This window comes from Cyprinodon tularosa, unplaced genomic scaffold (assembly GCF_016077235.1).
Source record: "Cyprinodon tularosa strain WSP-4 unplaced genomic scaffold, ASM1607723v1 ctg148, whole genome shotgun sequence".
NCBI lineage: Eukaryota > Metazoa > Chordata > Actinopteri > Cyprinodontiformes > Cyprinodontidae > Cyprinodon > Cyprinodon tularosa.
The window spans coordinates 1686449-1714142 of record NW_024038309.1 but is presented as its reverse complement, the minus strand read 5'-3'; the positions used below and the strand labels follow the sequence as shown (position 1 = coordinate 1714142).

Sequence of the window (27694 nt, the reverse complement as noted above, 5' to 3'; positions counted from 1 at the left end):
CATAGAGACACACTTCTTCACTCTGAGACATTACTTTATAATTAATGATTCTATCCCATGTGATTATGTATATTATGCAGAACCCAATCTAAATAATTTTAGAGACTAAGTTATTAAGAATCAGACTTAGATCTGTTCAGTTTGTCTGACAGGGAGCACTGGAGGAATTATAACGAGATGAGGGATTTAACGTGTCATCCAGGCTCTGGGGCGGGGACACACAAATCTCACAATGCCTAAAGGATAACACTGACAAACATTTGTCATCTCTTTAGTGTTGAAGAACATGCTGGAATGGACAACAGATGAGGGTAAAGCAAATATATCTTCTAAATTTATTAGACTAGATACTATCATATTGATTAACTTCCACTGCGTTGCTTTATGCAGACGTTTCCTGTATCATCAGCTGTTCGGAAATGCATTAAGCTCTCCAGAATTCAAGGATTTGTCTGATTGCAAGAATTTACTGAATGCTTTAATGGGTGGTGTGTCCCCCTTAACTAGGATGCTCCTGACTTTAAGACTGCAAACTTAACTCAAGATTTATTGCTTGTGGTTAAAATTCCAACAAAAAAAATAGATAGTGATCCTTTAAAAAACCCAACTTCTGTTTTTACAAAAAGCATTATGAATCTAAATAAAATGCAATTAATTAATTGATTTTATAAAACTATTTTTAACTACTTTTTTTTGTTTGTTTCCAGAGTTTCACAGATTAACTGATCTTAGCTCTGTGATTGGCTGAGCCTGCAGAAAAAAATAGTGTGATGTCACCGGTGGTGGACGAGACAGCCGGGGACCTACCAGTTAGAGATGTGGGGATAATGAGAGGAGGATTGATGCCCACCTTCCCAGGTTTGTTTTTGATTGATCACAGGATATAGTGAAGAAAACATTTAAATGTATGATTTTTTATATCATTGTGTTACTCTGCTACGACAGCATTCCTGTAATGAAAATGACACAAAGCTTCCTTAGAATAGTTTTGCTTAAAAAAATGAATAGCATTTCAACTTATTTATGTGTTAGATAGCTAAAGGCATATCATGCATCCAATATTAGCAGTATGGAGTTTTCTAAATCATAGTGGAAGTTTAGATGGGGCTGACTCCTGCTGGGTGTGCTGTGAAACAAAGGACAAATATGTTAAAATGCATGCTAACTGCCACTGCAAGACACGGTGGAGGATCTGGCATGCTGTGGCTCTCTTTCTCTTTTCTCCTGCAAGCTAGTTAGAGTGCATGGCAGCCTGAAGTTTTTTTTAAATATTGGGACATGTCAAATAGAAACCAGTGACCTCTGACAATGATGATGACAAAAAAAACTTTAAATCAACACAGGCGGGGTTATTTAAAGATAAAATCACCCTCCTTTCATATTCATCTTAGTCCATGGACTAAATCCTACAAAATTCCCGTGGATTGAGCTGGTAACAAGACAGGAGCTAGGATTCTGGTTGGACAACAGATGTTGTCCAGACAGGAAAGGTTGACATCTACTAGTTGCACAACAGGATAAGCTAAATTGATGACGGATGAATGTACAAGTTTTCATTTGTTTGTTTTTTTCATCTTTGTCATTCATTTTCTGATAACCAGAAACATCTCTAGTATATTTGGGCTTTGTTTCAAAAAGGGTTTTTATTATGTCATAATGCCAAATATTCATTTGCATAAAAGGAATTGCATTTTTTCTATTTTCTAATCGAGTTTTAAGTTATATTGTCCTTTGTTTTTTTTTGGAACTGACATGTCCTTTGTTGGCATTTATTTTCTTGTTTTTATGCTTTTAGAGACAAAAGTTATGTAATCAATGTCAGTACTGAAATCACTTTCTTAATTTATATGCTATGACTTTTTTTTCTTTGTTTGCTGTTCATTTCTTACACATAAAAAAATGCAACTAGTTAATGTTTTAAAATATCCTATTTTTGCAGGATAGTAAACCAACTATTTGAAATTCTCCGCTGCATCAACCCACTACAACATCTTGTAGTGTAAATTGTGTTGACTATGTTAAAAAAAAATGAGCTGCTTTTTACTAATGTATCAGTTAGGGTAGCTGAAACTGTTCTGAAATGTTAGATTGGCATTCACCTAAGAAATTGAACCTGAAGATGGTTCAACAGAGTTTATTTGAAAATATGATTATTTTCTGGTTTCCCAGATACCCTTCGTGACGTGAAACCATGGAAGAAGCATCACAATTCAAAGATGAAAGGTAGAATAACTTTCAAAAACTCCGCTTTGCACATTTGGGTTCACATTATCATGACTGTGTCTTGTGTCTCCAGCAGACCCTCAGCGGCTGTTTCGATTTCCCAGAGAGCATCTGGAGGACCTGTGTCTGCGGCTGCAGGAGGAGAACAGTTTGCTCAGACAACACGCACAGACACAGGAGCAGCGACTCCGCAGGTAACATCTGAACAAAGATGGGGAATAATACAGTAAAAACGAGCACCTCTGGAACCAGTACTTACAAAGATTTCTGGTCTCACCAACTTAAACAGTTTAGTAATATAAAGGCACGGTACCTGGTGTAGATGATGATGATGTTGAGGGGGAGGATGATGATGATGACGATGATGATGATTATGAAGGCGACGATGATGATGACTACGACGACACTGATGATGAAGTTGAAGATCGTGATGATGATCATGATGATGAAGATGATGTGATGATCATGACAACGACGATGAGGTTGATGATTTTGATGAATATGACAAACGCGCAGAGGATGATGATGGTGACGATGAGGATGAAGATGATGACAATGATGACAAGGAGGAGGATGATGACAACGACGCCAACAAGGATAATGATGACGATGAAGATGATATTGATGACGACAAGGACGATGATAATGATGGTGACAATGACGACGAGGATGACTATGTTGAAGAGGATTATGATGATGATGATGATGATGATGATGATGATGATGATGATGATGATGATGATGAAGACAATGATGATGACGACGAGGATAATGATGATCATGATGCTGATGATCATGATGATGAAAATGATGATGATGATGATGATTGCCCTGCTGACAGCATTTCATGGAGGCTGATAAGATTTTGTGATAGAAAACTAAAAAGTGAGAGTTGAAGCACTTTCTGATTAACATTACAAAATATTCAGGGATAATATAGGAAAGAATTGCTTTCACTAAAAGTTCACCTGGTGCAATGTTTCCATTACTTAAGTTTTAGAGTAGAACCTGAAACCAGTGAGTAAGAAGGTAGCCTGAGGCTATGCATTAGTTCAAATTATGCCTTAACTTCCTTCAAAACTTTTGTTTTACTGCAGGATGTCCACAAAGCTGATGCGTCTTCGTCAGGCCCGTCCGGGGTCTGGTCCTGTCAAGGACAGGGACATGGAGGAAGCCATCCAGGAACTGGAGGCTCGGGTAGCGATGTTAGAGAGTCAAAAGGAGGTGTTGCAGAATAAACTCAGCATGGCCAAGCAGCACATCCTGGACCTCGGGGCTCACATGCCTTACAGATACAGCAAAGGTGGGATGTCGGCAAAGACCATTCTTAGCCATCTCACACTACCACTAACGGAGGTTTACCAAGAAAAAGCATTAGATTCATTTTAAGATCAATTTGAAAAGTTATTGTTTCGTGACTGAATTATCAGTAACTGAAAAGTTATTATACAAGTAAGAGTGGATGCAAGAGTTCTCATATTTTGGTATGACTAATGCATAAAGATCAAGATAAATAACCTTCCACACACATTCAAATAAATGTCTGTTTGAAAGTTGAAGAGAAACACAACTGATTTGGAGCCACCACCAAGGTTTGGAATTATTCTGGTTGGATCTCCAACCCTTTTTATTGAAGGATTCAATGAGGTTCCGTCTATTCATGGCAGATCTGTGGCTTAATGATGACAGCTCAGATGTCAGAAGAGCAGAAACTTCTCATCAGTGCTGCTTGTGTTTTCATTCTATTTCAGGTAAAAACCCAGAGGGGGAGGCAGGAGTCAGGAGGGCAGCACGGACTGCTCCTGCACGATACGGCCTCACACTGGAAGAAACCAGAGCAGAGATGGAAAGATTGTAGGTGGACGTGTGTAAAAAAACACTTATCTTTAACACATCATTCCTCAACTTCCTTGTACATAAAATCCATTATCATCCAGCAGGTCCAGTATGACGGACCAGGCGAGGATGACAGAACTGGAGCTGACAGCTCAGACTCTCAGAGACACTCTGAGAGAGAGAGAGAAAGAGATGGAGGGAACATTCAGAGAGCTGAGGAAGCAACATGCTGACAGACACAGGTAGATTTACAGACATTACTGATGGTGAATAATATTACAAAAAAAGGCTCAACTATCTGCATAATTACATATAAGTATTTACAGTGGTAGCCATTCAAAATGTCCCCACTTTTCTTGATGAACCCTTGGCTGGTCCCCTACGATTCCTTTTACACATCAATCTTTGTACTAAAATATTCTTTATTTCATGATTTGTGGACATTAAGATATAAACAGAAGCATTTTCTCCTGGTCAGAACCTGTAATTTTGTGAAAGGGTGGAATTAGAGTAAAACATTTTGCTCACCCAGGAAAGGGAGGGTGGGTCATTCCAGTGGCTGGAAGTCGGGGGGGATTTTTCTGGGAGTTGCATGGAAGTAGGCTGCCATTTGGCTGGTGTTTGACTGGGAAGGAACATTTTAAATGGTTGGTACTCTATTAATCCCAAAAGTGTACTTACCATTTGAAAAAAAGAAAATGCATTTGACTGTTGCAGAACAACTATCCGAGAAAATGTGGATCTGATTCGTCTGCAAAAGCAGCTCTCAGAGAAGAGTACAGCCCTGAGAGTGAGCCAGGAGAAGTTTGCAGACCTGCAGGAGGTGAGATCTTATCTCTGTCCTCTTCTACTTCTGTACATTGTTAGTCTTCTGAAATAGCACATAAACCTGACATTATCTTACTACCCTGGTGTCTGTCTCTCCCTAGGCGTATGAGAATCAGCTGGAGGAGGTATGGACCTCTATATACAGAGAAACCCTGACTTTTGCAGATGAGAGTGGTCTTATTTATTGTGTTCACTGCAGAGTCAGAGGGCGCTAAGGGAAAGTCAGGGCGCTCTGTTGCAGAAAGTGGAGGAGCTGACTGAACAACTGAAGCAGGAGAGACAAAAAGCTCTGACAGCTGAGGGACAGCTCAACACCACCACTCTGTCTCTGCAGAATCTGGACAAGGTAACTAATCTACACCCTTGTGTAGTAGGTTTATTTGTGACGCTGTCAGGTTGAAAATAACGCACCTTATTTTCCTGCAGCTTCAAGAGAGGATCATAGACCTGGAGGGAGAGAGGGATCTGATTAAAGAAAGCTATGATAATCTACTAAAGAGGTAGGCAAAATGACATTTGAAAGGTGATCTTTTGTTTATATGTAAAGCTACGGACAGTTCAGAGAGGACAATAGAGATATAACAAATAAATCATGGCAAGTTGGAGCAAGTGAAACTCTCTGTTATTGTAGGGTGTACTTGGCATACCTTTCCCCATTTTAATATGTGTCAAATAATAAGCTCTCAACTGACAAGCCAAGCATCGAGAGCTCTTAAATGGAAAAGCGGACAATGGCTTCCTCTTCCCAATTAGGATTGGGAAGAGGAAGCCATTGTTGAAAGAAAACCAAATAAAGTCTCATAAGTGCTATAAGTGTTATAAGGGCTATACACTCACCGGCCACTTTATTAGGTACACCTGTCCAACTGCTAGTTAACTCTTAATTTCTAAGCAGCCAATCACATGGCGGCAACTCAGTGCATTTAGGCATGTAGACATGGTCAAGACAATCTCCTGCAGTTCAAACCGAGCATCAGTATGGGGAAGAAAGGTGATTTGAGTGACGTTGAACGTGGCATGATTGTTGGTGCCAGAAGGGCTGGTCTGAGTATTTCAGAAACTGCTGATCTACTGGGATTTTCACACACAACCATCTCTAGGGTTTACAGAGAATGGTCCGAAAAAGAAAAAACATCCAGTGAGCGGCAGTTCTGTGGGCGGAAATGCCTTGTTGATGCCAGAGGTCAGAGGAGAATGGCCAGACTGGTTCGAGCTGATAGAAGGGCAACAGTGACTCAAATAACCCCCCGTTACAACCAAGGTGGGCAGAAGAGCATCTCTGAACGCACAGTACGTCGAACTTTGAGGCAGATGGGCTACAGCAGCAGAAGACCACACCGGGTTGGACAATAGAAGATTGGAAAAACGTTGCCTGGTCTGATGAGTCTCGATTTCTGCTGCGACATTCGGATGGTAGGGTCAGAATTTGGCGTCTACAACATGAAAGCATGGATCCATCCTGCCTTGTATCAACGGTTCAGGCTGGTGGTGGTGGTGTCATGGTGTGGGGAATATTTTCTTGGCACACTTTGGGCCACTTGGTACCAATTGAGCATCGTTGCAACGCCACAGCCTACCTGAGTATTGTTGCTGACCATGTCCATCCCTTTATGACCTCAATGTACCCAACTTCTGATGGCTACTTTCAGCAGGATAATGCGCCATGTCATAAAGCTGGAATCATCTCAGACTGGTTTCTTGAACATGACAATGAGTTCACTGTACTCAAATGGCCTCCACAGTCACCAGATCTCAATCCAATAGAGCATCTTTGGGATGTGGTGGAACGGGAGTTTCGCATCATGGATGTGCAGCCGACAAATCTGCGGCAACTGTGTGATGCCATCATGTCAATATGGACCAAACTCCCTGAGGAATGCTTCCAGCACCTTGTTGAATCTATGCCACAAAGAATTGAGGCAGTTCTGAAGGCAAAAGGGGGTCCAACCCGTTACTAGCATGGGGTACCTAATAAAGTGGCCGGTGAGTGTAAGTGTCATGACTCAGAACAGAGGACACCCAGTATTCAGGGCAAGACAGACAGTGAGATATCTCAAAAACATGTATTTAAAATTAAGGGCTGCAGGTCTGAGGTAGCAGCAACTAGGGCGTCTGAGGCAGGAACCTCTACTGGAGAGAAATACAGGTTAGTGACCACGATAACCTGACGAAGGATGAATTATGAATGAGTGAGTCACTAGCCTGGTTTTACAGTTTAGTCCATGCCCAGAAAATGAAGATGATGCCAGCCGGTTGGCTGACAAGATGCAGCGGACGCTGCCAGAGAGTTCCAGAGGCTGAAGCCTGGAAGGCTGCAGAACTGGCAGGAAATAAGGTCCACACAGAAAAAGGAAGACAGGACAGTCCACAGGGCAACAATAAGAGGCAGTGCCAGGTTTAGTCCACATTAGAACCCAGCAGATGTCCGAAGTCATGTCAGGCAAAGAGGTGAATGAAATGAGCAATTAAGCCAGCCATCAGCACCAAGACCATGACAAGACATGTAGGGAAGATAGCAAATGGAAATATAAACTTAGACGACCTAATGTGAGAGGAGAGGGGACCACAGTGTCATGGGTGTCAGAAAACTAACAACACATATCAAGTTGATCACATCATCTCCTTGGTGAAACATAGTAGTGGCAGCATTATGGTTAGCTACGGGGGGTGGGGGGGCGGGGCGGTTCTGCAGGGAGATAGATCCTTGTCAGGTTGATGTGGCTAATACAAAATACACCTGTTAGAAACTGCAAAAGACTTGAGTTTAGCATGAAAGTTATAATAATGCTGAGCACAGGCCAGAGCTTTAGTGGTTTGATTTAGAGCAACACTGCTAATGCTAATCTGCTGCAATGGCATGGTCAAAGTCTCTGACTAAATCCGACAAAACAAAACTGCATCAAGGCTTTGTAATCTGAGCTTAAAGATGCTCTTTTTCCAGCATGAATACATTTGAAATAACTTGTAGCTAAGAAGAACTTTTAGAAATGTAATCTTCTAGAATGCAGATATTTAAAGTTGTTGCTGTTGCTGTTATTGCACAACATGAAGGAATACAAAGGCATGACACAATATTTCAATTGCTTCACATGATCTTATAAAAATCTTTAGATCTTTGTTTTTCAATCTGCTTCACCAAAAATACTTTGAAATTCTGGGTTTTAATGTAAGAAAAAGAGAAACATATTCAAGGGGTATGAATACCCACTACTCTGTTTTATATTTATTTCAATGGATATAAGGATTTGATTTTCCACATTGCTCATGGGACTCTAACTGTACAAATTAGTTTCTGTTAGTATCTAAGTAAAAATGTGTTTTTTTAGGTAACTTTTTTGCTTGTCAGTACTTTGTCTACCCAGAAACCTCCTGATCTCCAAGCTGAAACACACAGAGAGGTGCAGCATGACAGGTTGGTGGAGAACATCCTTGCACCAGATCTCCACCAGAGACTGGAGGGAATGTTGCGAGAAGAGAGGGAGGAGAGAAAAAAGCTGGAGGTGGAAAACGAGAAGCTCAGAGAAGAGAAAGACATGCTGGAGGATCAGAGGCAGCGGGACGAAGGTTTGCTCAAGTTTGTTTCATTCTCTGTTGGATAAAACCATATTGCTGAAAATACAAAATGAAAACTGAATATTTAATCCGTTTAGAGCTATCTGTTCTAATGAGAGAGAGGAAAGAGCAGCTGGAGCAAGAGGTTGACCAGTACAGAGAAAAGGTCTCTGCTCTTCAGGACAGCCTGGATTCCATCACTAAGGTCGGAAATGAACAAACAACCTTCAAATCATAACCGTCCGAGTTGTCCTCCTCCCATGGCTCAAACTGTCACACACTCTCTCTTATCTAGGGGTTTGATATGAGCGTTGAGGATCTCAGCGAAACTCTTTTACAGATCAAGGTTCGTATTACTTTCTCTAAATAGATGACAGCATTGTTCTCAAATTCTCATAGTTTCATTTCCAACCGCAGGCCTTCAGAATGGAGCAGGAGAGTAGGGAGAGCCTGGGTTTCCTCGTGCCTGATGGTAGGATGGACGATTCCTCCCCTGAGCTGATGAAAATCCAGGCAACCCATGCAGAGATGGTTCTTGAGCTGCAGAAAACCAGAAACCTGCTACTGCTGGAGCACAAGATCACCAGAGATCTGCAGGTACACAGCTTTTAAATGTTTAACATACATAAGGTTTAGATGAGACATGTCAGAGGAATAAAACGATTCAGATATGCATCTCCTCCCCAAGGAAGAATTAAACATGATTAACCAGAAGGTGGAAAGAGAGAGGGAGGAGAGCAGGAGGAGGGTGGCAGAGAAAGACAAACTTCTATCAAAAAGAGCTCTGCAGATCAACACATTACAAGGTAGGACAAGAATGCACCCCTAAAATGCACCACGAATTCAGTTCTGACAACTAAACATTTGGTCATCTGTTTGTTAAAAGTATATAAAAGCAAATTAAGGTGAAAGACAAGTCCTCCAGGTGCCATTCTGTGGGGGTCATCGGTGTTCATGCATATATCTGGATAAAGTTTATTCGAAATCTAATTTTTACAGTCCCATTAATTAAAAAATATTAAGCTGATTAGTCTCAATAATCAGACTAAAAGGTTTGTTTTATTTGTCAAAGAGTCTAAATAGCAAATTTCATTGAAGTATTTAAGAAAATATGGGCAAAAAAAGGAAAATCTCAATTCAAATTCAAAGAACTCTTTTCATTCCCCCAACAAAGAGTAAATCAGATTGCAGCTCTCTTTGGTTAAATTAGCAATCAATCAAGAAAAATAATAAAGAATTCAAACAATTTCGTTCAACCACATTCCACACTGTTTTTGCAACAGATGTATATATACATACATATATAAAAAAAACTGCAAACCAAACAATGGGAACATGGGAACAGCAGAGTTTAAAAGCTAACTGGTTTAGTAAGAAATTTCAATCTGAAAAGGAAATAGAAAATAAAATCATTAACATGGGATCTCACATAATAAAGGTGTTGCACTGGGCCCATTTTCTGCCCTTTGAATTATTTCTTAGTGCTATTAAACTTGTGTCTTACATATAAGAATCTTCCTTAAATGAAAACTGATGCAAATGTTTCAACTTCCTTCTACTTTTATGTTCAACACTGAGTTAATTTAAAAGATGTAAAATGTAGCCAGAGTTCATTTCAGTATCTCAATCAAAATATAATGTGACAAGCGAATACAAAACAATGCACTTTTTCTTTTATCAAAATATTGAATTATTCCTTCAAGGGTAGGTAAAATGGTAACAGTGCAGATAAACAGATATGTCCTGTGATTACCTTCAGCTTTACTGTTTCATATGGGTAAAACAGCATGTTTTTATATGACTCTGCACTCTGCTGGAAGATGTCTTGCACAAAGTCTTAAAAAGAAAAAGGGCATAAACATCTAGTATGCACTTTCTAACTTTCATTTGTATTTGTTTAATTTAAATCTAAAGCCCAGTTGAAAGAATTGGCCTACAGCCCCAGGAATTACAAACGGACCATCCCAATACAGTACACCTGGCCTGCAGGGGATCAGGAGATGGTCCAGCCCATTGAGGATGATCTATGCTTTTCTCAGCTCAAATCTGGGGAGTCACTGCTGGAGATACACCTTAAGGTAAAAATCCTCCAATAACCTTTGAGCATTTATCAAGACATCCCATTCACTAACAGCTGGTATTATAGGGAGCCACCTTCACCCCGGCTGGGCTCCGTATCATGACCAGCCTCCACCCGGGAGCAGGACACCAGGAGGATTTTGTAACCTTCTGCACCTACTGCCTGTTGGACTTTGAGATGCACTCCACCCCGCTGGTGTCAGGGAGCAGGCCAAACTACGGCTTCACATCCCGCTACGCACTGACAGTCCGGGATCTGGGCCGGTTGGGAGGTCAAGGGTCGAGAGTGCGGCTTGAGCTCCACCAGGCGCTTGGAGGAGTCCAATTCGTCACCCATGGAAGTGGCAGCGTGTCACTCATGGGTGCTATGGAGAAGAGAGGAGAACGAATCTGTGGCAGTGTTAGTATCACAGGTGAGTAAGGATATAGAGCAGCTGAGGCTCATATCCGGTTTTCTTCCCTCTTCCTACGTATTTTTATATTATGTTTTTGTTTGTTTTATCAGGAAATGAGGGGGGAGTTATCAGTGTTGTGGATTTCTGGGTGCGCCTCTACCCTCCTGCTGAACCCATCGTCACTGTGGAAGAGGTTAGAGCTGAAAGGAGGACAGTGACACAAAGAGGTCCGGTTCAGATCCCACTTGGCTGGCAAGACAGCGGCCAAGAGGTAAAACAGAGAGAGGAGCTGTAAAGGACAACTGTTATCAGGTTCTGGGTATTGAATGAAACAGTAGTTATGGTTACCAATTAGACTATTATTCCACAGGTTCTGGTTACATGGGAGATTAAAAAAAAAATGTTTGCCTCCAGATCCTATAAACTAACTCTGCTACCTTTACTGGAAATAATTCAGTTTGTTTATATGGATCTATTTCATAGCACATCTCACAGCCAAACCTTCAGTGGTATGATTTAGAGTTAATTCACTCAAATCATACATACAGATACTACTTTCAAGCATTTCTGGTAACTTTCAGCAAGCCACTTATCTTTACAGAATTGATTTAATGCTGTCATTTTGCAGGATTTTGAAGCATAAAAAGCTTGATTAGATTGGCGCATCATCTGAATTAAATTGAAATCTGGACTTGGATTGGGTCTCTCCTAAATTTGACTAAAGTTTGTTGCTTTGTCTTATGAACCATTTATAAGCTGGCTTTTTGCAGCTCTTTCCTATTAAGGAAATACTGTTCCTAGCTAAAACGCTGTGTTTACTACCACAGCAGTGTGTTGCAGTGAGCTTGTCTCAGGTATGATGCAGATATTTTTGATTTATGTCCAATTATGAAGCTTGTCTGCGCTATGTTATTCCATGCCACAAGAGGGACATTCACTAACTAGCTGTGGGTCTAGATATGGCCGTGGTAGTGAGGACATGGAAAGATGCAAGGGAAAAGTTTGTACAATAATGGAGAAACATTAGAGGGTAAAAGAGTGGGGATCTAGGTAGATCAGAATTGACCAATCGGAGGCCTCTTTTCTCTCCTTTCTGCGACGTTATCTGCAGCACTGTCTTCAATCACCAACAATTTTGGGGAGGTGCACCAGAGTGTCTGCAGAACGGGGGGGCGGGGCATATCTGCATTAACTGTGACACACACACAGAAGACCTGCTTTCTGAGCATAAACCAGGCTTAAGCCAGGTCAGGCCTGTAGTGCTTTAGTTTTTTTTTTTTGTGACCTACTGGATGAGTTGTTGAAAATCTCTTGGTGTGACTTGGTAGGCCACCTAACAGTGATTACTACTGTTATGTATTTATCATAAATGGGAAATTACTCTCACTGTGAATCTAGAAGTCCCAAGAACTTGGAAAAGGCTTTGTCTTTTAATGATTCAGAGATGTCTGTGATTCCAAAAAAACTAAAAAAAACTTGGTTTTTAAGTATGAAGACATTTCGCATCCCATCCAAGCGGCTTTGTTCAATTCAAAATGTCAGAATTGGCGTTGAGTTCAAACTGTTTTATATATTATCCCAAAAACTTGTTTTGGCTTAGACAACATGCAAATTGAACCAAAGGAACGGGTCCGCCCCTTAGGAATGGGGAGTCGTTTTTGGGTTCTTTTTTAGCCTGCAATACCTGATACTGGGCTGAACCTTTATGTTCATCTAAGTTCTTGGGGTTTGTCTGTATGATGCACTAGTCTCTGTTTAAGTGTCTTTTTTGGTTTGAAATGTACTAGGATTTTGTGTTTGAAATGGAGAAAATCCTCCTGAATTTCTCAGGGACTCCAGCAACATATGGGATGGCGAGGTTTTGGCGGTAAAATTTTCTCACCGCTATGTTCTGCTGTGTGTATTTTGGATCTTTGCTGATTTGACAAACACCCAGTTTGGGTATCCACAGGTTTGGAGAGCATCTTTGATGTGTGATCTTCCATACCTACAATGTTTTGTCTTTTGCCTTTTTTTTCATTGTATTTTTGAGACAAGAGAGAGTTTTTATATTTTTTTGCAGCACTGTATAAATGTCAGTGATGAATAATGTTTCCCTGCCCTCTGATGATATTTGTCCTTTCATTTCATTTATGGCAGGAGTTACATGACTATGGTGGCGGGATCCCCAATGAACTGGTGGTGATGCTTGAGCGCTGTGTGGGCCTCAACGCTCGCTGGCCGGGACTCCTTCCAGATGCCTACCTGACGTACCGTCTGTATGACCTGCCGCCTCATGTCTCACAAACGGTCCAGTGCTCAGTTGATCCGGTGTTCAACGACGTCAGCAGTTTCCCACTGGCGGTAACAACAGATATATTGCACTACCTCAGGTGTGCTGGTTAAACTTCTGCTATCTAAAAAAAAAAAAAAAAAAAGAATTAATTTATCTTTTCTTTTAGATAATATTGAGTTTGCCTTTGCCAGGTCTAGCAGTCTGTGGGTTTATGTATTTGATGACAGCGATGAGCAGATACCACCAGCCTACCTGGCCAAGACGCCCATCCCACTGAGAGCTCTAGCAACAGGCAGAGAGATCAGAGGTGAGGCTGTAAGGAATTTAACGAAGATCAAGGATGATTATAGCTAAGAGCTGGTTTGGGACTTATATTGCCTATGTTGGGTCAGGTGATTACGTTCTCAGAGATCCTGCAGGTGGACCTCGGGGAATGGTCAGAGTCATGCTAAAATGGAAGTACCCATTTCAGCCACCGGTGGATGGTTTTAAGGAGAGATGGGGGATGGAGACGGGCGAGGTGGACAGGATTAAAAGCAATAAAAAGGAAGAGGAAAGAAAGGCGGAAGCATCACAGAGGCCGACGGCCAAGCCAAGAGCGAAGGTGATGCCATTTCTCTCTCTTGGGTCAAAACACCTCCAGATGTTGCTCTGAAGAGCTGAACCTGTTTCTATTCCTTAACAGACTCGGGATCTCCAACACGACAAACCAGTAGCTGTGCAGAAAGAGACAGAAGCTGGAGTAAGAAATCCACCTGATTTAGATTCCTGGGCAGGAGAGCACATCTTTCTTCTCGGATTTAGGCATAATAGTACAATCTGTTGATTATCTGGTACAACAGTTATTGAAATATAACCTCTACAGGAGGGACTTTAGGGAAGCAGCTCCTTGGTTTTGTTGTTTTTCAGCCAATGATACCAGTTTGTTATCTATGTTGAGTGTTTCTGGTCTCTTCGGATAAAAGGAGTGATCATAAGTGAATAAAATATATGCTCTTTTAGTTGTTTTTTAAGGGAAATAGTTATTTTAATTTACATGCATTTTAATAATGCATGAATTTGCAACTGAATTTGATTTAAATTGTTTTTCTACAAGAAGCCTCAGCCTCGACCTGTCAAACAGAAGAGCTCTGCAGATTCACAGTTAGGCCAAATTATGGCTGTAAAACCACTGCCAGCAGACCGCAAAGCTTCCTCTAAGAGGTCCCGTGAAGTGAGAAGATCTCCCTTAACCCCTGAGCCAAGAGTGACAACACCACCCTACAAGTAAGGGGCACATTTAACCCTTAAAAATCTATTCCACCCTAACATACTCTTACTGAATTCCTGTTGTATCTTCTATGTTACTGTTTTAAAGGAAAAGTCCGATCAGCAAGGAATAATCAGTGGATCATTATCCATACAAAAAACTAATACATGCACTGTGATTTAATAAATTTTGCGTTAATCAGTAAAAAAAATCAAAATAATAATTTTCATCGCGATCACTGAGTCCTGAACCGGCCATTTTTACCAAATATAGTAATACCCTACTCCTGACATCTTCCAGCAGTGATGTCACGGTGCGGTAAGCCAAGCGCCATTCTCCCCACTTTACAAGCAAAATCAATAGGAACTACTAGCAACTACCCCTGCAACCAATAACAATTATTTAAGATTTCGAGAGGACTTCACCATTTGAATTCGCGAGAGCTATAGTTAAACTAACAATGCCCACGTGAATGGCCAGTTGGATGTTGTAATACATCTCATAAAAGTGAAAAGAAAATGAGTTATTTCACCTTTCCGATTCATGATCCACCACTGGTTCGTCATTGGAGAAGGAGAATCTGCCATCAAACTTCTGGCCAGAGAAAAAACACGTAATATGTAGCCAAAATTTCGAAAAAGAATGTTTTCAAGATGACTTGGATAATGGCGCATTGTGACAAACACCAGATACAGCATTAGGACTTGCTCAACAGCCAATACCGCACCGTGATGTCATAAACCGGTAGGGGGCAGTAGTGTTCTTTGACAAACATGGATGTCTCCAGTAAAGCACATTCAAATGAAATTACTCTTAATTAAAAACACTTTTATTGAACAGTATTTAATAATTTTATGTGTAAAGTACTTTGAGAAGTTTGAATTCTAAATCTGACCGGACTTTTCCTTTAAAAAGTGTTGGGATAAAACAGTGATTTTTTCCATTCAAGAGCTCCAGTAGGGTCATCCTCCAGACGATCCACTGCCGCTCCATTAAGGGGAAGTTCTGCCACCGATGTAGGGATTCAGGTCAGCTAACACATTTTCTGACATGTACACACAGTTCTGTCCTTTTTAGGCAAATATAAAATTAGTGTAACATAGAATTAAATAGCATTTAAAGCAAATGTCACAATGTGTAGGCTTATTTTTTTTCCTTTGTTCCAGGACCTTTCATCTGTGTCATTGTTCAGTGAACAGAAGGAAGAAGAGTCGGATGAGAGCGGTAATCCTGCAGCTACTTTCTATCACTGCATAGATGTCTCCCATCCTTTTGAATATGGAAAGAAAACATTTTTAATCTCAACCTTTTATAATTTAACTATAATTGTCATTCTCTCTCTTTTCTTTTGTTAACACTCCTGCAGAGGACAGTGAAGCCCCTGAATCTACAGCATCCAGTTCTACACAAAGTGACATAATAATCATACCACCAAAACGAAAAATGAGGAAGGTACTGGATATTTGGGAATGAAAGAAAATGACACAGAACAAAGGGACTCAGTATTCATGCAAGACAGACAGTGTGATAACTTAGAAAGCGTTTATTAAAAATTAGGGGCTGCGGTATCAGCAGCTAGGGCGTCTAAGGCAGGAACCTCTACAGGAGAGAAACACAGGTTAGTGACCATGATAATCTGAAAGGGGATGATTATGAACTCATGAGTCACAAACCTGGTTTGAAAGTTCAAACCTTGCCCAGAATGAGGATGATTCCAGCCAGTCAGCTGACAAGACATAAGATGTCCAAAGACAGGTCAGGCAAACAGATCAGACAGGCGCAGGCAGGCTCAAAGGTCCGAACACAGAAACAGGTCAGAATCAGGTAAACAGAACACTATAAGTAACACTAGAAAACTCTCAAACTCAAGGCTCAAGAATAATCTAGCACTAATGGTTGAGACCAAGCAGCTTAAATCGAAGCAGGTGGATCAGATAAGCAGTGATGAGAAACAGGGCAATGAAATTAGCAATTAAGCAAGCCATCAGAGTCAAGATCATGAAAGTTGCAGTAACTCATGTTTTTTTCTTTCTTTAACCAGTTTTTTTAGGTGCTTATAGGTTTAGACAGATAATATCTTTTGTAGTGGTCTGTCTTGCACCTGACCTGGGGAAGGCTCTGACTGAAGACACTGTTGTTGTTTAACAATCCTTCTTAAGAGGATTCTTACTGTTTTCAATAATGTTCTTATCTTCATGAAGAATTATTCTCCAGAGGTTCTAGAGGAGTTTCTAGAGCTGAGCTGGCCCTCCCTATTAGCTTGTTTAGCTTCTTTAAGTAATTTGCTCTGATGATGTTACCGTAGCAGAATATGGTGATGAAGGTTCTCAGTCATCCAGGTCATAGTCATTCCGTAAAAATTCAAAAAATATCCACTGGACTTGGTTTTCAAGATTTGAAGACGTTTCGCCACCTCTCCAGGAAGCTTTCTCATTTGAATTGAGAAAGCTTCCTGGAGAGGTGGCGAAACGTCTTCAAATCTTGAAAACCAAGTCCAGTGGATATTTTTTGAATTTTTACGAAACGTAGCAGAATATGGGAGAAGAGATCACACTCCACAACAGACTTATAGAAGAAATGCAGCCTATTACTGCAAACACTGAATGACCTAACTTACTTAAGAAGTACAGCTTGCTCTGTCCTTTCAGATATTGTGGCACACAGTACAGTGAAACCCTGAAGTTAATGCTGAAATCTTTATATCTTACTTTATATCTTACTTCCAAGGGTAAGAGTGTATTGAGATATTTTAAAGGGGTCTGTCTGCATATTTAAACATGATTCCCAAATGTCTGCCAATGTTTTTGTAAACCAAAGTGTGACATAGACAATAATATTGTGGCTCAAATTCTCCTAGATCTATAAGCTTAAATTGGTACCAAGTAGATGATGATGATGGTATATAGCATCCTTTGCATTAAATCATCTGTACTTACGATGTACATATCAACATTGGTCACACTTTATTTAGTTTGTCTCTCTGCCTGGTTTTGAATTATTTCTTTTCATTTATAGTAGTAAATGATCTTTTGTTTATTTCATTGCATTTGGGGCCCATTCACTGAAGTACCACTTATGAACACTGTTATTCATATATGGCATAAAAGTACATTGATCAAGACTTCTTTCAAGATGCCAAGATGCCTCTGGTTTTATGAGTCTAGTATTAAAAATAAAATAAACCCTTCTGTAAAGTGTGGTGGGAGACATAATAGTTGATGTTTTTCAGGGAGACAAGCTTAGAGTTGAGATCCTGTCCCTGACGTTTGAACCATCCTCCCAAGTGGTGTCAGATCGCTCTGTGCAACGCGTTTATGTGGAATACCGTCTCCTGGGCGTTGCCATGGAGACGACAGAGACTCCCATGTCTCTTCGTAAACCTGTGAACGGGGAAGAGATTCACTACAACTTTACACGAGGTGACTTGATTGGCGTGTTTGCTTTCTGTTTGTAAACTGTACGTGGGAGTTCCTAATGGCATGTTTTTCGTCTCTCTCAGTGATTTATGTGGACGGGTCCCATTCAGCTCAACTAAGACAGTATCTTTACACTATGCTGGAGGGCACAGACCCCAACCAGGGCAGGTGGGTGATCCAAAGGAGAGGTTATTATTAATGGTTTTCATCCACTTAGCTATATCAACTTGTCCGTCTTACTAAGTTTTTCTTCAGTTTTGTTTTAGTATGATTACGCAAAGAACTAAATCAAGGATCTTGAAAATGCTGAAATGATTTAGATTCAAAACAGTCAAAACTACAAATCCAATGTCCAAATATTCACCCTTCGCTAAGACTGTGTACCTGTTTTTTACAAGTAGAAAAGAAAAATAGAGATATAAGGGCCCTTATAAAAACATTGATATCTAATAAGACCATTAATAGCTATAATTATAATATCTATGTATCTTTATATCTATCTATCTATCTATCTATCTATCTGTCTGTCTGTCTGTCTGTCTGTCTGTCTGTCTGTCTGTCTGTCTGTCTGTCTGTCTGTCTGTCTGTCTGTCCGTCCGTCCGTCCCTCAATCCATCCATCCATCCATCTATTGATCTGAAATTAAAGAATTTGCATGTAGGGGCTTTAGAGTCTGTGGATTGTTTCAGTACCAGTGGAAAGGAAGGAGACCCTGAGCATCAGCTGCCAGCAAATTGATGATAACTTGTTTGACAGCATCAGCTTGATATATCTTTTAGTTTTAGTTACGTGATTTAATCTTTATCTTCTCTGGCTCTAATTCTTGTATTGAGACGTCTAATATGACTCTACATGTGTGCAGCTGTACATTTCAGTCAACTTTGAAAGTTGTTATTATAGAAGGAGGCCGGGCAGGCACTCCCTGGCTTCATTGTGATAAAAAATAAATAAATAAGTAAAAAAAAAAAGATAGAGCTCTGATCATTAAAAAAAATAAAAATAAAAATTGTGAAATGCTTTATCATTGGCGGTTCATGGTATAGTGAAAATCTGAACCAGTCTCCTTTCATCTTAGTTGAAGTCCTCAGAAATCCGGATGCAACTGAATGCTGCAACAAGAAAATTATCTAACACAATACGAAAGGTTACTGTGCTTTTAATGATATGTCTGGTGTCAGCGAACCAACCAGTTTAAATGACCTTTTATCTCAGCTAGAAAGAGGGGACAAATGTGGCAGATATACACAAAGAGGTTAAGGTTAAAGTTCCCCTTGTGGACGGATCTATTAGCCAAATATAAGTATGGTAGATAATTTTGACTGTGAGTAGATGAAATAAGATTCTTAAAAATCTGAAACATATCTAACTAACTCATGCTCACAAATAACCAATGTTTTTTTTTTAACCTTTTATCATTACTATCATGCAAAAAGAATAAATCAAAAGCATTTTTAAAACGTCCAGCTCAAATTAAGGCTGCTGTTAAACCTCTAACTACAACTGTATTTTTTACGATGTGACATGTTATGTGTTTAATGTTTTAGTATAATTTATTGTTAGTGCCTTATTATTTTGTTTTTTTCTGCCACATTAGGTTAAAGTTCACAGTGGTCAGTGAGCCGATGGACGATGAAGAGGAGTGTGTGGATGTCGGACACGCATTCCTAGATCTACAGGAACTGCTGCTCACAGGAAACGATGTGATTGAACAACAAATTGACAGTATGTGTTGTAGCTGTGGGTTTTAAAGGGGGAAGTGATAAAATGTTTTAAACATATTTAACAGTTTATTTCTGCGTATTACTAAGGAGATATTTCCACTCTCATATTGTGAGAGAAAAAATTATAAATACAAAACTGACATTAGGGAACCTTAGAATTCCTATTTAAGAAGAAGTTTTCTACATTCTTAAAATAATTCGGTAGACTACAACATACAATATATCAAAATGTGTAATTTGCCTTTCTGCAGTTGTCAGTGTGGACGAAGATCAGGAGGTGATAGGGAATCTGAAAGTGTCCCTGGAGGCGGCAAAAGCACTTAATGGGATATACCAGGAGTTTCAGCAGAGAGGTGAAAGTAAAGCAGCAGGAAATGAGGAAGAGGATGACGAAGAAGAAGATGAAAAAGGAGAAGGAGAGGAAGAGCAACAGGACAACAAGAAAGATCAGATTCAAGTACTTGATTATGACGATGAGGATGAAGACAGTGCGTTCCACTAATGGAAAATATCTGAAAACCCTTTAAATAATATAGAAAAACACAGAAATAAAAATTATTTGGGACACAAAAACAAATCTGTTTTCTTTTTATTCAATCTCTATTTATCTGTTTTAATATTTAGCTCTTGTTTTTGCTTTTAATTTTTTTTATGTGTTATTTGGATTTTAAATCTGGTACTTATGTCTGCTCTTTACTACTATAAATGTCCTTAGCTCTGATAAGAACTGAAGTCAGGAGCAAACAAAGACTGTTTATAAAAATAAAACGTGCAAATGTGGAATGATTTAAACCAATAAACTAGAAAAACAACATGAAATGGTAAAAATTATTAATTCAAAGTGTACATTTGAATAATTGGTGATCTATTTATCCTTTTTCACAGGATATCCATGTTACATTTAGCTTGGAAAATAAATATTTAAGCCTTGTCAAATGTACAGTGCTTTACAAAAGTATTCAAAGCCCTTGAACTTTGTCTCATTTGAAAGCTTACAACAAGTGTTATCCTATAGTGGATAGAGCAGTGCGCTTATGCTCTTAAAAGGTTGCAAGTACCCGGCTTGATCCCCACAACCTGCACTCTGTCTAACCTGAAAAATATTGTGCACAGATAAATGGGAAGACAGATCGAACTGAAGGGCAGATCTATTTGGGGGTCTCAGTATTTGCACCTGTATCCAGTCAACTTAGTTTTTAATTGTAGGTGTAAAGGAAAGCTTTGTGTTTGCATCTTTAAGCTTTCTCTGCCCAATTCTTTCCTGAGAAGTTATCACTCAGGACAAGCTCTTTAAATAACCCTTCCTAATATTTTTTATTAAATAAACATGAGACTTGACAACAGATTTTTGAAATAAATTGTAATCTTACCAACCAGATGATTTTCTATGATTACAGAGATTATTAGGTTTTAACAAACTCACACATCATCAATAACAAAGGCTAATGATTGGCCAGCAGAACTAACAGAGACAAAACTGGTTAAATTATTTAAACAAAAAAAATAAAATTATTAAAAGTCAGACAAACGAATCAGTTAAACAGGATGAGGAGCCACAGTTGTCCAGATTATTCAGGACCTGTCAAAGCAGCAGGTATGTTCACTCGACATTTTTTTAAATCTTCTTTTTAATATATGTTTTTGTGCATGATTTTAACATTTTTCTAAATGCCTAAAACAAGGTCCTAATGTTAAAAAACGAAAATCATTTTAAGCTGGATTTGTGGACCAACGAAAAACTAGGGATTTTTGTCTAACGGTTATAAATACATAACTTATATTAAATACATGTCACAGAGTTATCTTTACAAAATGTTAAAATTAGTATTTAATACGGATTATTTATTTTTTTTATTAGTAAACCACCACGCGTATCCGAAAAGGTTTTTTCTAAAGTGATATAAATTTAACCGGGGGTCGTTACGACAGGGAAAATATCCGACAGTCCTCAAACGCCTCTTTAAATTAGCGTCACCTGAGTGGTTTAAACTGAGTGCAATGGCGCAATTCAGCCTCTCATGAAAACTCCTAAAAGATTCAATTGGCAGCGGTGACTTTTTTTTTTGTATGATAATTTTGAACGTTTCCGACGGTCTGGGCGGGAAGAAGAACATTCAGGTTGTGTTGAATTTTATTTTGACCAAACGGCTAATTTTAGCAAAAAGAAAAAAAGGTCCCAGAATCGGAAACGACCTTTCTCCCATCTTTAGTAAAACATGGTTTGTTTATTTTCGCTCTCATAGATGCTTTTAATTTTTTTTCAATCATTGTTTAATTGCTTTTGTTTTAAAATTCACAGAAAGAGACAGTTAGCCACCAGCAGGCCCACCTGCTCCTCCATAACAAGTTTGTTGTGGTGTTGGGGGACTCCAGTGAGTTCATCCCTTTATTTTGTCTAAATGCTTTATTTTAAACAAATGTATTTTTATTGTCATTTGGTGTTTATTATGCTCTTCTTTTAGTTCAGCGCTCTGTATACAAGGACCTGGTCTTACTGCTGCAGAAGGATGGATATCTCAGCTTGAAACAACTGAGGAGCAAGGCATGTGGACATGGTTAATTTGAATAATGGCGGGCATATTAAGACATTTTGACTTTTATGTATTTAATCTTGTGATTTTTTTTTTTTTTTTTCCACGCCAGGGAGAGATGAGTTTCGAGCAGGACTGCCTGGTGGAAGGAGGTTGTCTGGGTCAGATGAATAACGGGACAGAGTACAGAGAGGTCCGTCAGTTCAAGACTGATCACCACCTGGTCCGCTTCTACTTCGTGACCCGCGTCTTCTCCAGGTACATGCAGAGCATCATCGAGGACTTCCGTCACGCCCTGAAACCAGACGTGGTCGTCATAAATTCCTGTGTTTGGGATATTTCAAGGTGGGTAAGTTCTACTTTACCCTGCTTTAAGGCCAAATAAAAGCTAATTTATGCTTCTGAAGCATAGCCTCTGCAAACGTCAAATCTGTCTCTGTGCACGACCACGCCCCCCGCGCAGAGGGTCTGCAACCATCGTCGTGCACCTCAAAAAAATCCTGACTATGCATCGGACGGTCGCACACACGTGCAGACCTCAAGCGGAAGTGCGCAGACAAAAAGCAGCTTTGATTGGTCCTTGGTATGCCTTTCCGACTGTCTGTGTGATCGTCTTTCTCGATTCGGTGCCGGGGTGCGCCATTTAAAGTAAAACACGGAGTAATAGCAACAATGGATAGCCATGACAAAAGGTTGACTTGTACGATGCCTCAGACATGTTGTTTTGGAAAATAAAGACCCCCGCCGTTGCCCCCGAAGAAGTTCTCGTGACCATCCGCCAAAGTGCTCACGGGTTTTCGAATAGGCTCCCCCTAGGGCTCTAGAAACTCCAGACCAATGTTGCAGAAGCATACCAGCAAAACTGGTTTGCGACCAGAAGTAAGCGCCATATGATGTGTGCGGTTGCAGAAGTATAATCCGCCCTAAATCCTGACTACGCGTCAGACGTTCGCAAAGCCGCGCAGACCTCAAGCCGAAGTGCACAGACAAAACTCAGCTCTGATTGGTCCTTGGTATGCCTTTTATTGAGCGCTAAACACAGCAACCTTGTGTGACACCATTTTGTCATATCGGACGAAAAATTGGATTCGGTGCGCTGTGGCCTTAATGTTAGATTAGAAGCAACATTCATTTTTCAATTTTTTTTTATTCTAGTTCCCATCATGTAATTGATTAGGCTACTGTTATGGTTTACGTTATCTTTGTTGGGATTTTTAGATACAACTCTAAATGGACCCATGATTACAAGGAGAACCTTCAGAGGTTGTTTGATGAGCTGAGGAGTGTCCTGCCAGAGGAAACGCTGGTTATTTGGAACCTCACCATGCCTTTAGGAGAGAAGATCAAAGGTGGCTTTCTGGTGCCTGAGGTAAATTGTAAATACACTTTGCTGTCTTCCTGTTAGTGGGAAAGGACACTAAACTGTAAAACCCTGCAGGTTTACAACTAATGAATTTATTGGAAAGGGACAGCTGAGATACAGTGATCATACTTTGTAATAACATCACAAAGTACGCTTTATTATACCATTAAGTTCCCATCATTATATTGGGGTTAAGCATTGTTTTCCTTGTTTCTGCTGAAAAAGGCTTTATTTACCCTGACCTATGCCTCTCTGACCACAGATTGAGCACAAAGCTCCACAGCTGCGCTATGATGTGATTGAAGCCAACTTCTACAGCTGGACCGTGGCCGACAACTACGACATGGACGTGTTGGACCTCCACTTCCAGTTCCGCTTCTCCTTACAGCACCGAACAAACGACGGAGTTCACTGGAACGCCATTGCTCATCGCAGGATCACAGCTATTCTGTTACGGCACATTGCTCAGGCCTGGGGTGTGACGCTAACCGTTGGTGGTGAGGGGGGGATTGGCACACGAAAACATGCACATCTTTAGTTCATTCTAAAACATACTAGTTTGAGTCACAGAAGTTCCTGATGTTAAAGGTGCAGTTGGAGATCTTGGAAAAAACAGTTCCAGCAAGCTATATTTATGAACATACACAACCATGCCCCCCCTTTTCAAACACATGAAGGCGCATGCTGTGGGCAGCGCATCTGAGCAGCTGAAGCAGCGCTGATGAGGCAGGGCGCTATGATCACTTCACTGAAACGGTTTAACGCCTAAATTAACTTAAAATACTGAAATCTGCAGGCAAAACATGTTTGCTTTTATTATCCTGGTGCCTGCAGTTTGGGTTACGTTCATGAAAAACGCCTTGCAGCCGCCGTGGCAAACCGCAAAGAGGCGACCAGCCCATAGGCTGCTGTTGAATAGGATGCTATTGACCCCGGTGTACGGGGGTCTTAGCGGCTCCGACAGAAATAATATTAAAACTGGATGGACTGACTATGCTTTCAGGTGGACTTTTTCACTGATCACAGCAAATATGGCTGCCATTATTACAGGCAAAGAAAGGATAGGGTATCTGCCCAACGGATCCGACCCATTTTTTCCACCTAGCAGCAGAGATGCTTCAGCCGCGCATCAGAACTAAACTTGTACAAGCATCAAAAGTTAAGCAGCATGTGCATTTTTGCTGGTCTTGCTGCTGTAGGTGTGAACGTAGCATAACAGTGGCTAGCTTCCAGCCATGGTGTCCTGCACAAGCATTGGGGGGTTCATGTGTCAGGGTACCTGCACAGGGGGAGGGACAAGCAGACGACCATGATTGACGTGTCAGGAACCAGTTGTGTACAACGGACTGTGTTTTGTGATTGGTTGGGGTTAGTCATTGATTTGTCACTGTAGCGGTGATCATTTATTTTAGTTTCACTTCCAGACCTTCTATTTCACTGCTTGCTAAGCGGCTGTGGGGAGCTTTTAAGCCACATAGTTAAAAAAATGCTTCAGAACAGATCTCCTACTGCACCTTTAAGCCAATATATTAATGCCACTAGATAAGAGTGCCAGGGTTTAGACACGGTCTTAAAGTTTGGAATTTGTCAGGAAGAACACCTTGTTTGGTACCAGCAGGCTTCTCTGCTCTGCCTTCTCTCCCCACTTATTGCGCTGATTCGTTTGTAAATCCATGTCCACTATGATGTAGGAGCCTTTCGCCTGCCATCCGAAAGGCTGGCCACAGGAATTTCAAGGCGAGCAAAAGCAGATAAACCTGGCAATATTTTCAATGGTTTTGTGTTCGGTGTGAAAGTTCCTTGAGAATTTTTAGTTCTGGACAAATTATAGAAAATATTTGTATTTTTAGAGTACTGGTATTCTAGCAGTTTCTGATGCAGGAGGTTTCTGGCTTTGAGTTCCTGCTGTAAATACTGAAGGGCACAGACAGCATTTCAAGAGGAGTCTCCAACTGTTTACTATGAAAATAAACATGCAGGGTTATTAAAACTTCACACCTGATGGAATCCTAAGATCAACTTTGTCCTTTATGGCCTTTTCTTTGGAATAAAATGAAGTGAGGGGGGGAAAAAAAAACTTTATTAAAAGACTCTAGCTGAATCAATTTGTTTAATGGAACTTTGGTCTTGCCTTATCCTAAATACTGATTTTTATCTTTGACAGCTTTGTCTGTACAAAATGGCTGCCAAACAGGAGCTGGAGGAAGTATCGCTCCTGGAAATGAGTTCTCCACTGATTCTGTGCCTTGTGGCTTCTTGAGCTTTGAGGAACCAAAGACACCAGAACGTCGCCATCAAGCTGTAGAGAACCCCAGAACTACCGTCCAACCAAAACGCAGCCAGCCACGCCGCAAACATCGGAACAAACGTAAATCACCCCAAAATGGTATGTTCAGAATATAAAACAGGATTGTGTGGATGATCAAAACACAGATGTTCCGCTTTAAGATTTCAGACAAGATTTGGCTAGAATGGCCCAGCCAATCATCAGATCTTTAGCCTATTAAGACAGTGAAAGCGACTGCAGGATTTAAAGACCTTTTCTTGAATTGTATTACATGTGTTGTGAGATTTTTCTGTAATTAGATTGGTTGTTGCTGACATTTGAGTATTACTAACATGTATTTTGTGAATTTCAAAGGACATGACGGTCTGTAGCGTAAAATCTCTTTAGTTTAGTGAAGATTTGAATACTGAGCTTACATTCAGTCTCGATATCCTACAGGTTGGAACTACATGCCTCCCCTGTACTTTGAGCCCTACGAAGATCATCCCAACCGCCTCCACCATCAGTTTGTGATGAGGAACCGATACAGCAGACCCCACTACGCCCCGTACACCCATTTCAGACCACTTCACTATCCAGTTCATAGATATTATTATTATTGAAATGGAGGTGATCTTAGAAGTATTTCAATTTGTTGTATTCATTGCTCTCCTTCCACAAGAGTCATTTTTTTTATTGAGATTGTGGGCTTTTAGTTTGTTAAATTGGGTTTTAATTAGTTTCTTTCAAAACTTTTTTTTTTGGAGCAATTTACTATTAAATTGAATTTCAAGTCTGTGCTGTTTTTAACAAAATAAACGTGTCAAAGCATTATGTATTATAATTTAAAATACTGCTGGTAATTATTTAACAAAATGAAAGCTAAAGGAGTCTTATGTCTGGAGATTTCTAGGTCAGTTTTTTAATTTTCTCCATCCCCTTTCATACCTTGGTGCTTTGATTAGGACATCCGTAGCTCATCCCTGAAACCTGTACGTGAGCCACAGTGGAAGTACATCAGCAGCTAAATGAATTCACTTTGCTTTGAGTTCCTCGTGTCGCTGGGAGCTATATGCTTGCCCACAATCTTTTTGCAGGACATGATATAGACATAACCCACCTTGGAGTTGAACAAATATTTTGTCAGATGTACTGTGATGCATAAATGTGTTAAATCGTTATGTTTTGGATTTTATAAAAGAACATCCACTGTTGATTTACAGTGGTGGGACTATTACCAGAAGGTTCTTAATGTAAGCATCTTCCATTTGTGTCCCCATCATGCAATTTCTGGATTCAGATCAGCAGTCTGTAGTTCTTTTCATACGCTGGATAGTGTTTTTACTGTTTAAGTTGCGGAAGGGATAGAAGCTAGGAGCTATTTCAGACCACACCTAAAGAAATGTCATTTTGTTAAATTCCTTAACGTCGATTGTCCCTCTATGTTCTGTCATGCAAAGGATTGTGGGAATCCATGTAGCTCTTAAGTGCTGGACAGGGACATTGGGAGGTCCTTATCCTAAGTTAACTATTGGTAGCAAACGTCCCTCGTTACTGGTTAAACTTATGGGGACTGCTGATGTACCTGCACTTGGCATAAAGGAGCAATAAGTCAGAAATGTTACATAAAATAGACAAATTATTCACATTTATCACCTGGGATGGAAATAACATTTGTTAACCTAAAACTGGTCCCTTACAACATTGTCAAAGTTTCTCTCCTTTCAAACAGGAAAGCTTTGAAACTATTTCAGTGGTTGCCAATAGTTGAAGGTTGTCAATACAGAGCAGCGTTCTGTATTTTGTTTGCAAATAAGCAGCAGCCTACAAACATATTTGGATGCAGTGGACCAGAAATATTCTCTAGAACAAAGCTTCAGTATGTAAAGTATTTGCACAATTTGCTGTGGCTGTCATCTTCACTGCTCTGCATTTAGCTGAGCTACCTCCTCTATTGACT

The 27694-nt window shown here is 40.1% G+C and overlaps 2 protein-coding genes across 2 annotated transcripts; both read left to right on the top strand.

Moving 5' to 3' along the window:
- Positions 1-10: 10 nt before the first annotated feature.
- Positions 11-20162, top strand: rpgrip1 (RPGR interacting protein 1). Its single transcript, XM_038279133.1, has 31 exons — positions 11-311; positions 708-858; positions 2170-2223; positions 2297-2417; positions 3321-3526; positions 3975-4077; positions 4161-4301; positions 4777-4882; positions 4989-5012; positions 5087-5233; positions 5314-5387; positions 8234-8451; positions 8538-8644; positions 8735-8785; positions 8857-9036; positions 9128-9245; positions 10354-10517; positions 10586-10931; positions 11024-11184; positions 13053-13285; positions 13380-13495; positions 13581-13792; positions 13874-13930; positions 14288-14454; positions 15387-15465; positions 15604-15659; positions 15790-15889; positions 17667-17856; positions 17937-18021; positions 19448-19575; positions 19826-20162. Exons 2-31 carry the CDS (start codon positions 771-773, stop codon positions 20074-20076), a joined length of 4083 nt encoding a protein of 1360 aa, XP_038135061.1. The 5' UTR covers positions 11-311; positions 708-770; the 3' UTR covers positions 20077-20162.
- Positions 20163-21641: 1479 nt separating this feature from the next.
- Positions 21642-26371, top strand: LOC119779486 (PC-esterase domain-containing protein 1A-like). The gene is made up of 8 exons (XM_038279144.1): positions 21642-21793; positions 21874-21946; positions 22037-22116; positions 22218-22450; positions 23324-23474; positions 23731-23965; positions 25633-25854; positions 26194-26371. Exons 1-8 carry the CDS (start codon positions 21791-21793, stop codon positions 26355-26357), a joined length of 1161 nt encoding a protein of 386 aa, XP_038135072.1. The 5' UTR covers positions 21642-21790; the 3' UTR covers positions 26358-26371.
- The last annotated feature ends 1323 nt before the right edge of the window (positions 26372-27694 follow it).

Coding starts and splice junctions, on each gene's coding strand:
- rpgrip1 (XM_038279133.1), top strand. CDS start 771: ATGTCACCGGTGGTGGACGAGACAGCCGGGGACCTACCAGTTAGAGAT. Junction 3,527..3,974: donor GCCTTACAGATACAGCAAAG/GTGGGATGTCGG, acceptor ATTCTATTTCAG/GTAAAAACCCAGAGGGGGAG. Junction 17,857..17,936: donor TCACTACAACTTTACACGAG/GTGACTTGATTG, acceptor CGTCTCTCTCAG/TGATTTATGTGGACGGGTCC.
- LOC119779486 (XM_038279144.1), top strand. Junction 22,117..22,217: donor TGAAACAACTGAGGAGCAAG/GCATGTGGACAT, acceptor TTTCCACGCCAG/GGAGAGATGAGTTTCGAGCA. Junction 23,966..25,632: donor TGTGACGCTAACCGTTGGTG/GTGAGGGGGGGA, acceptor TATCTTTGACAG/CTTTGTCTGTACAAAATGGC.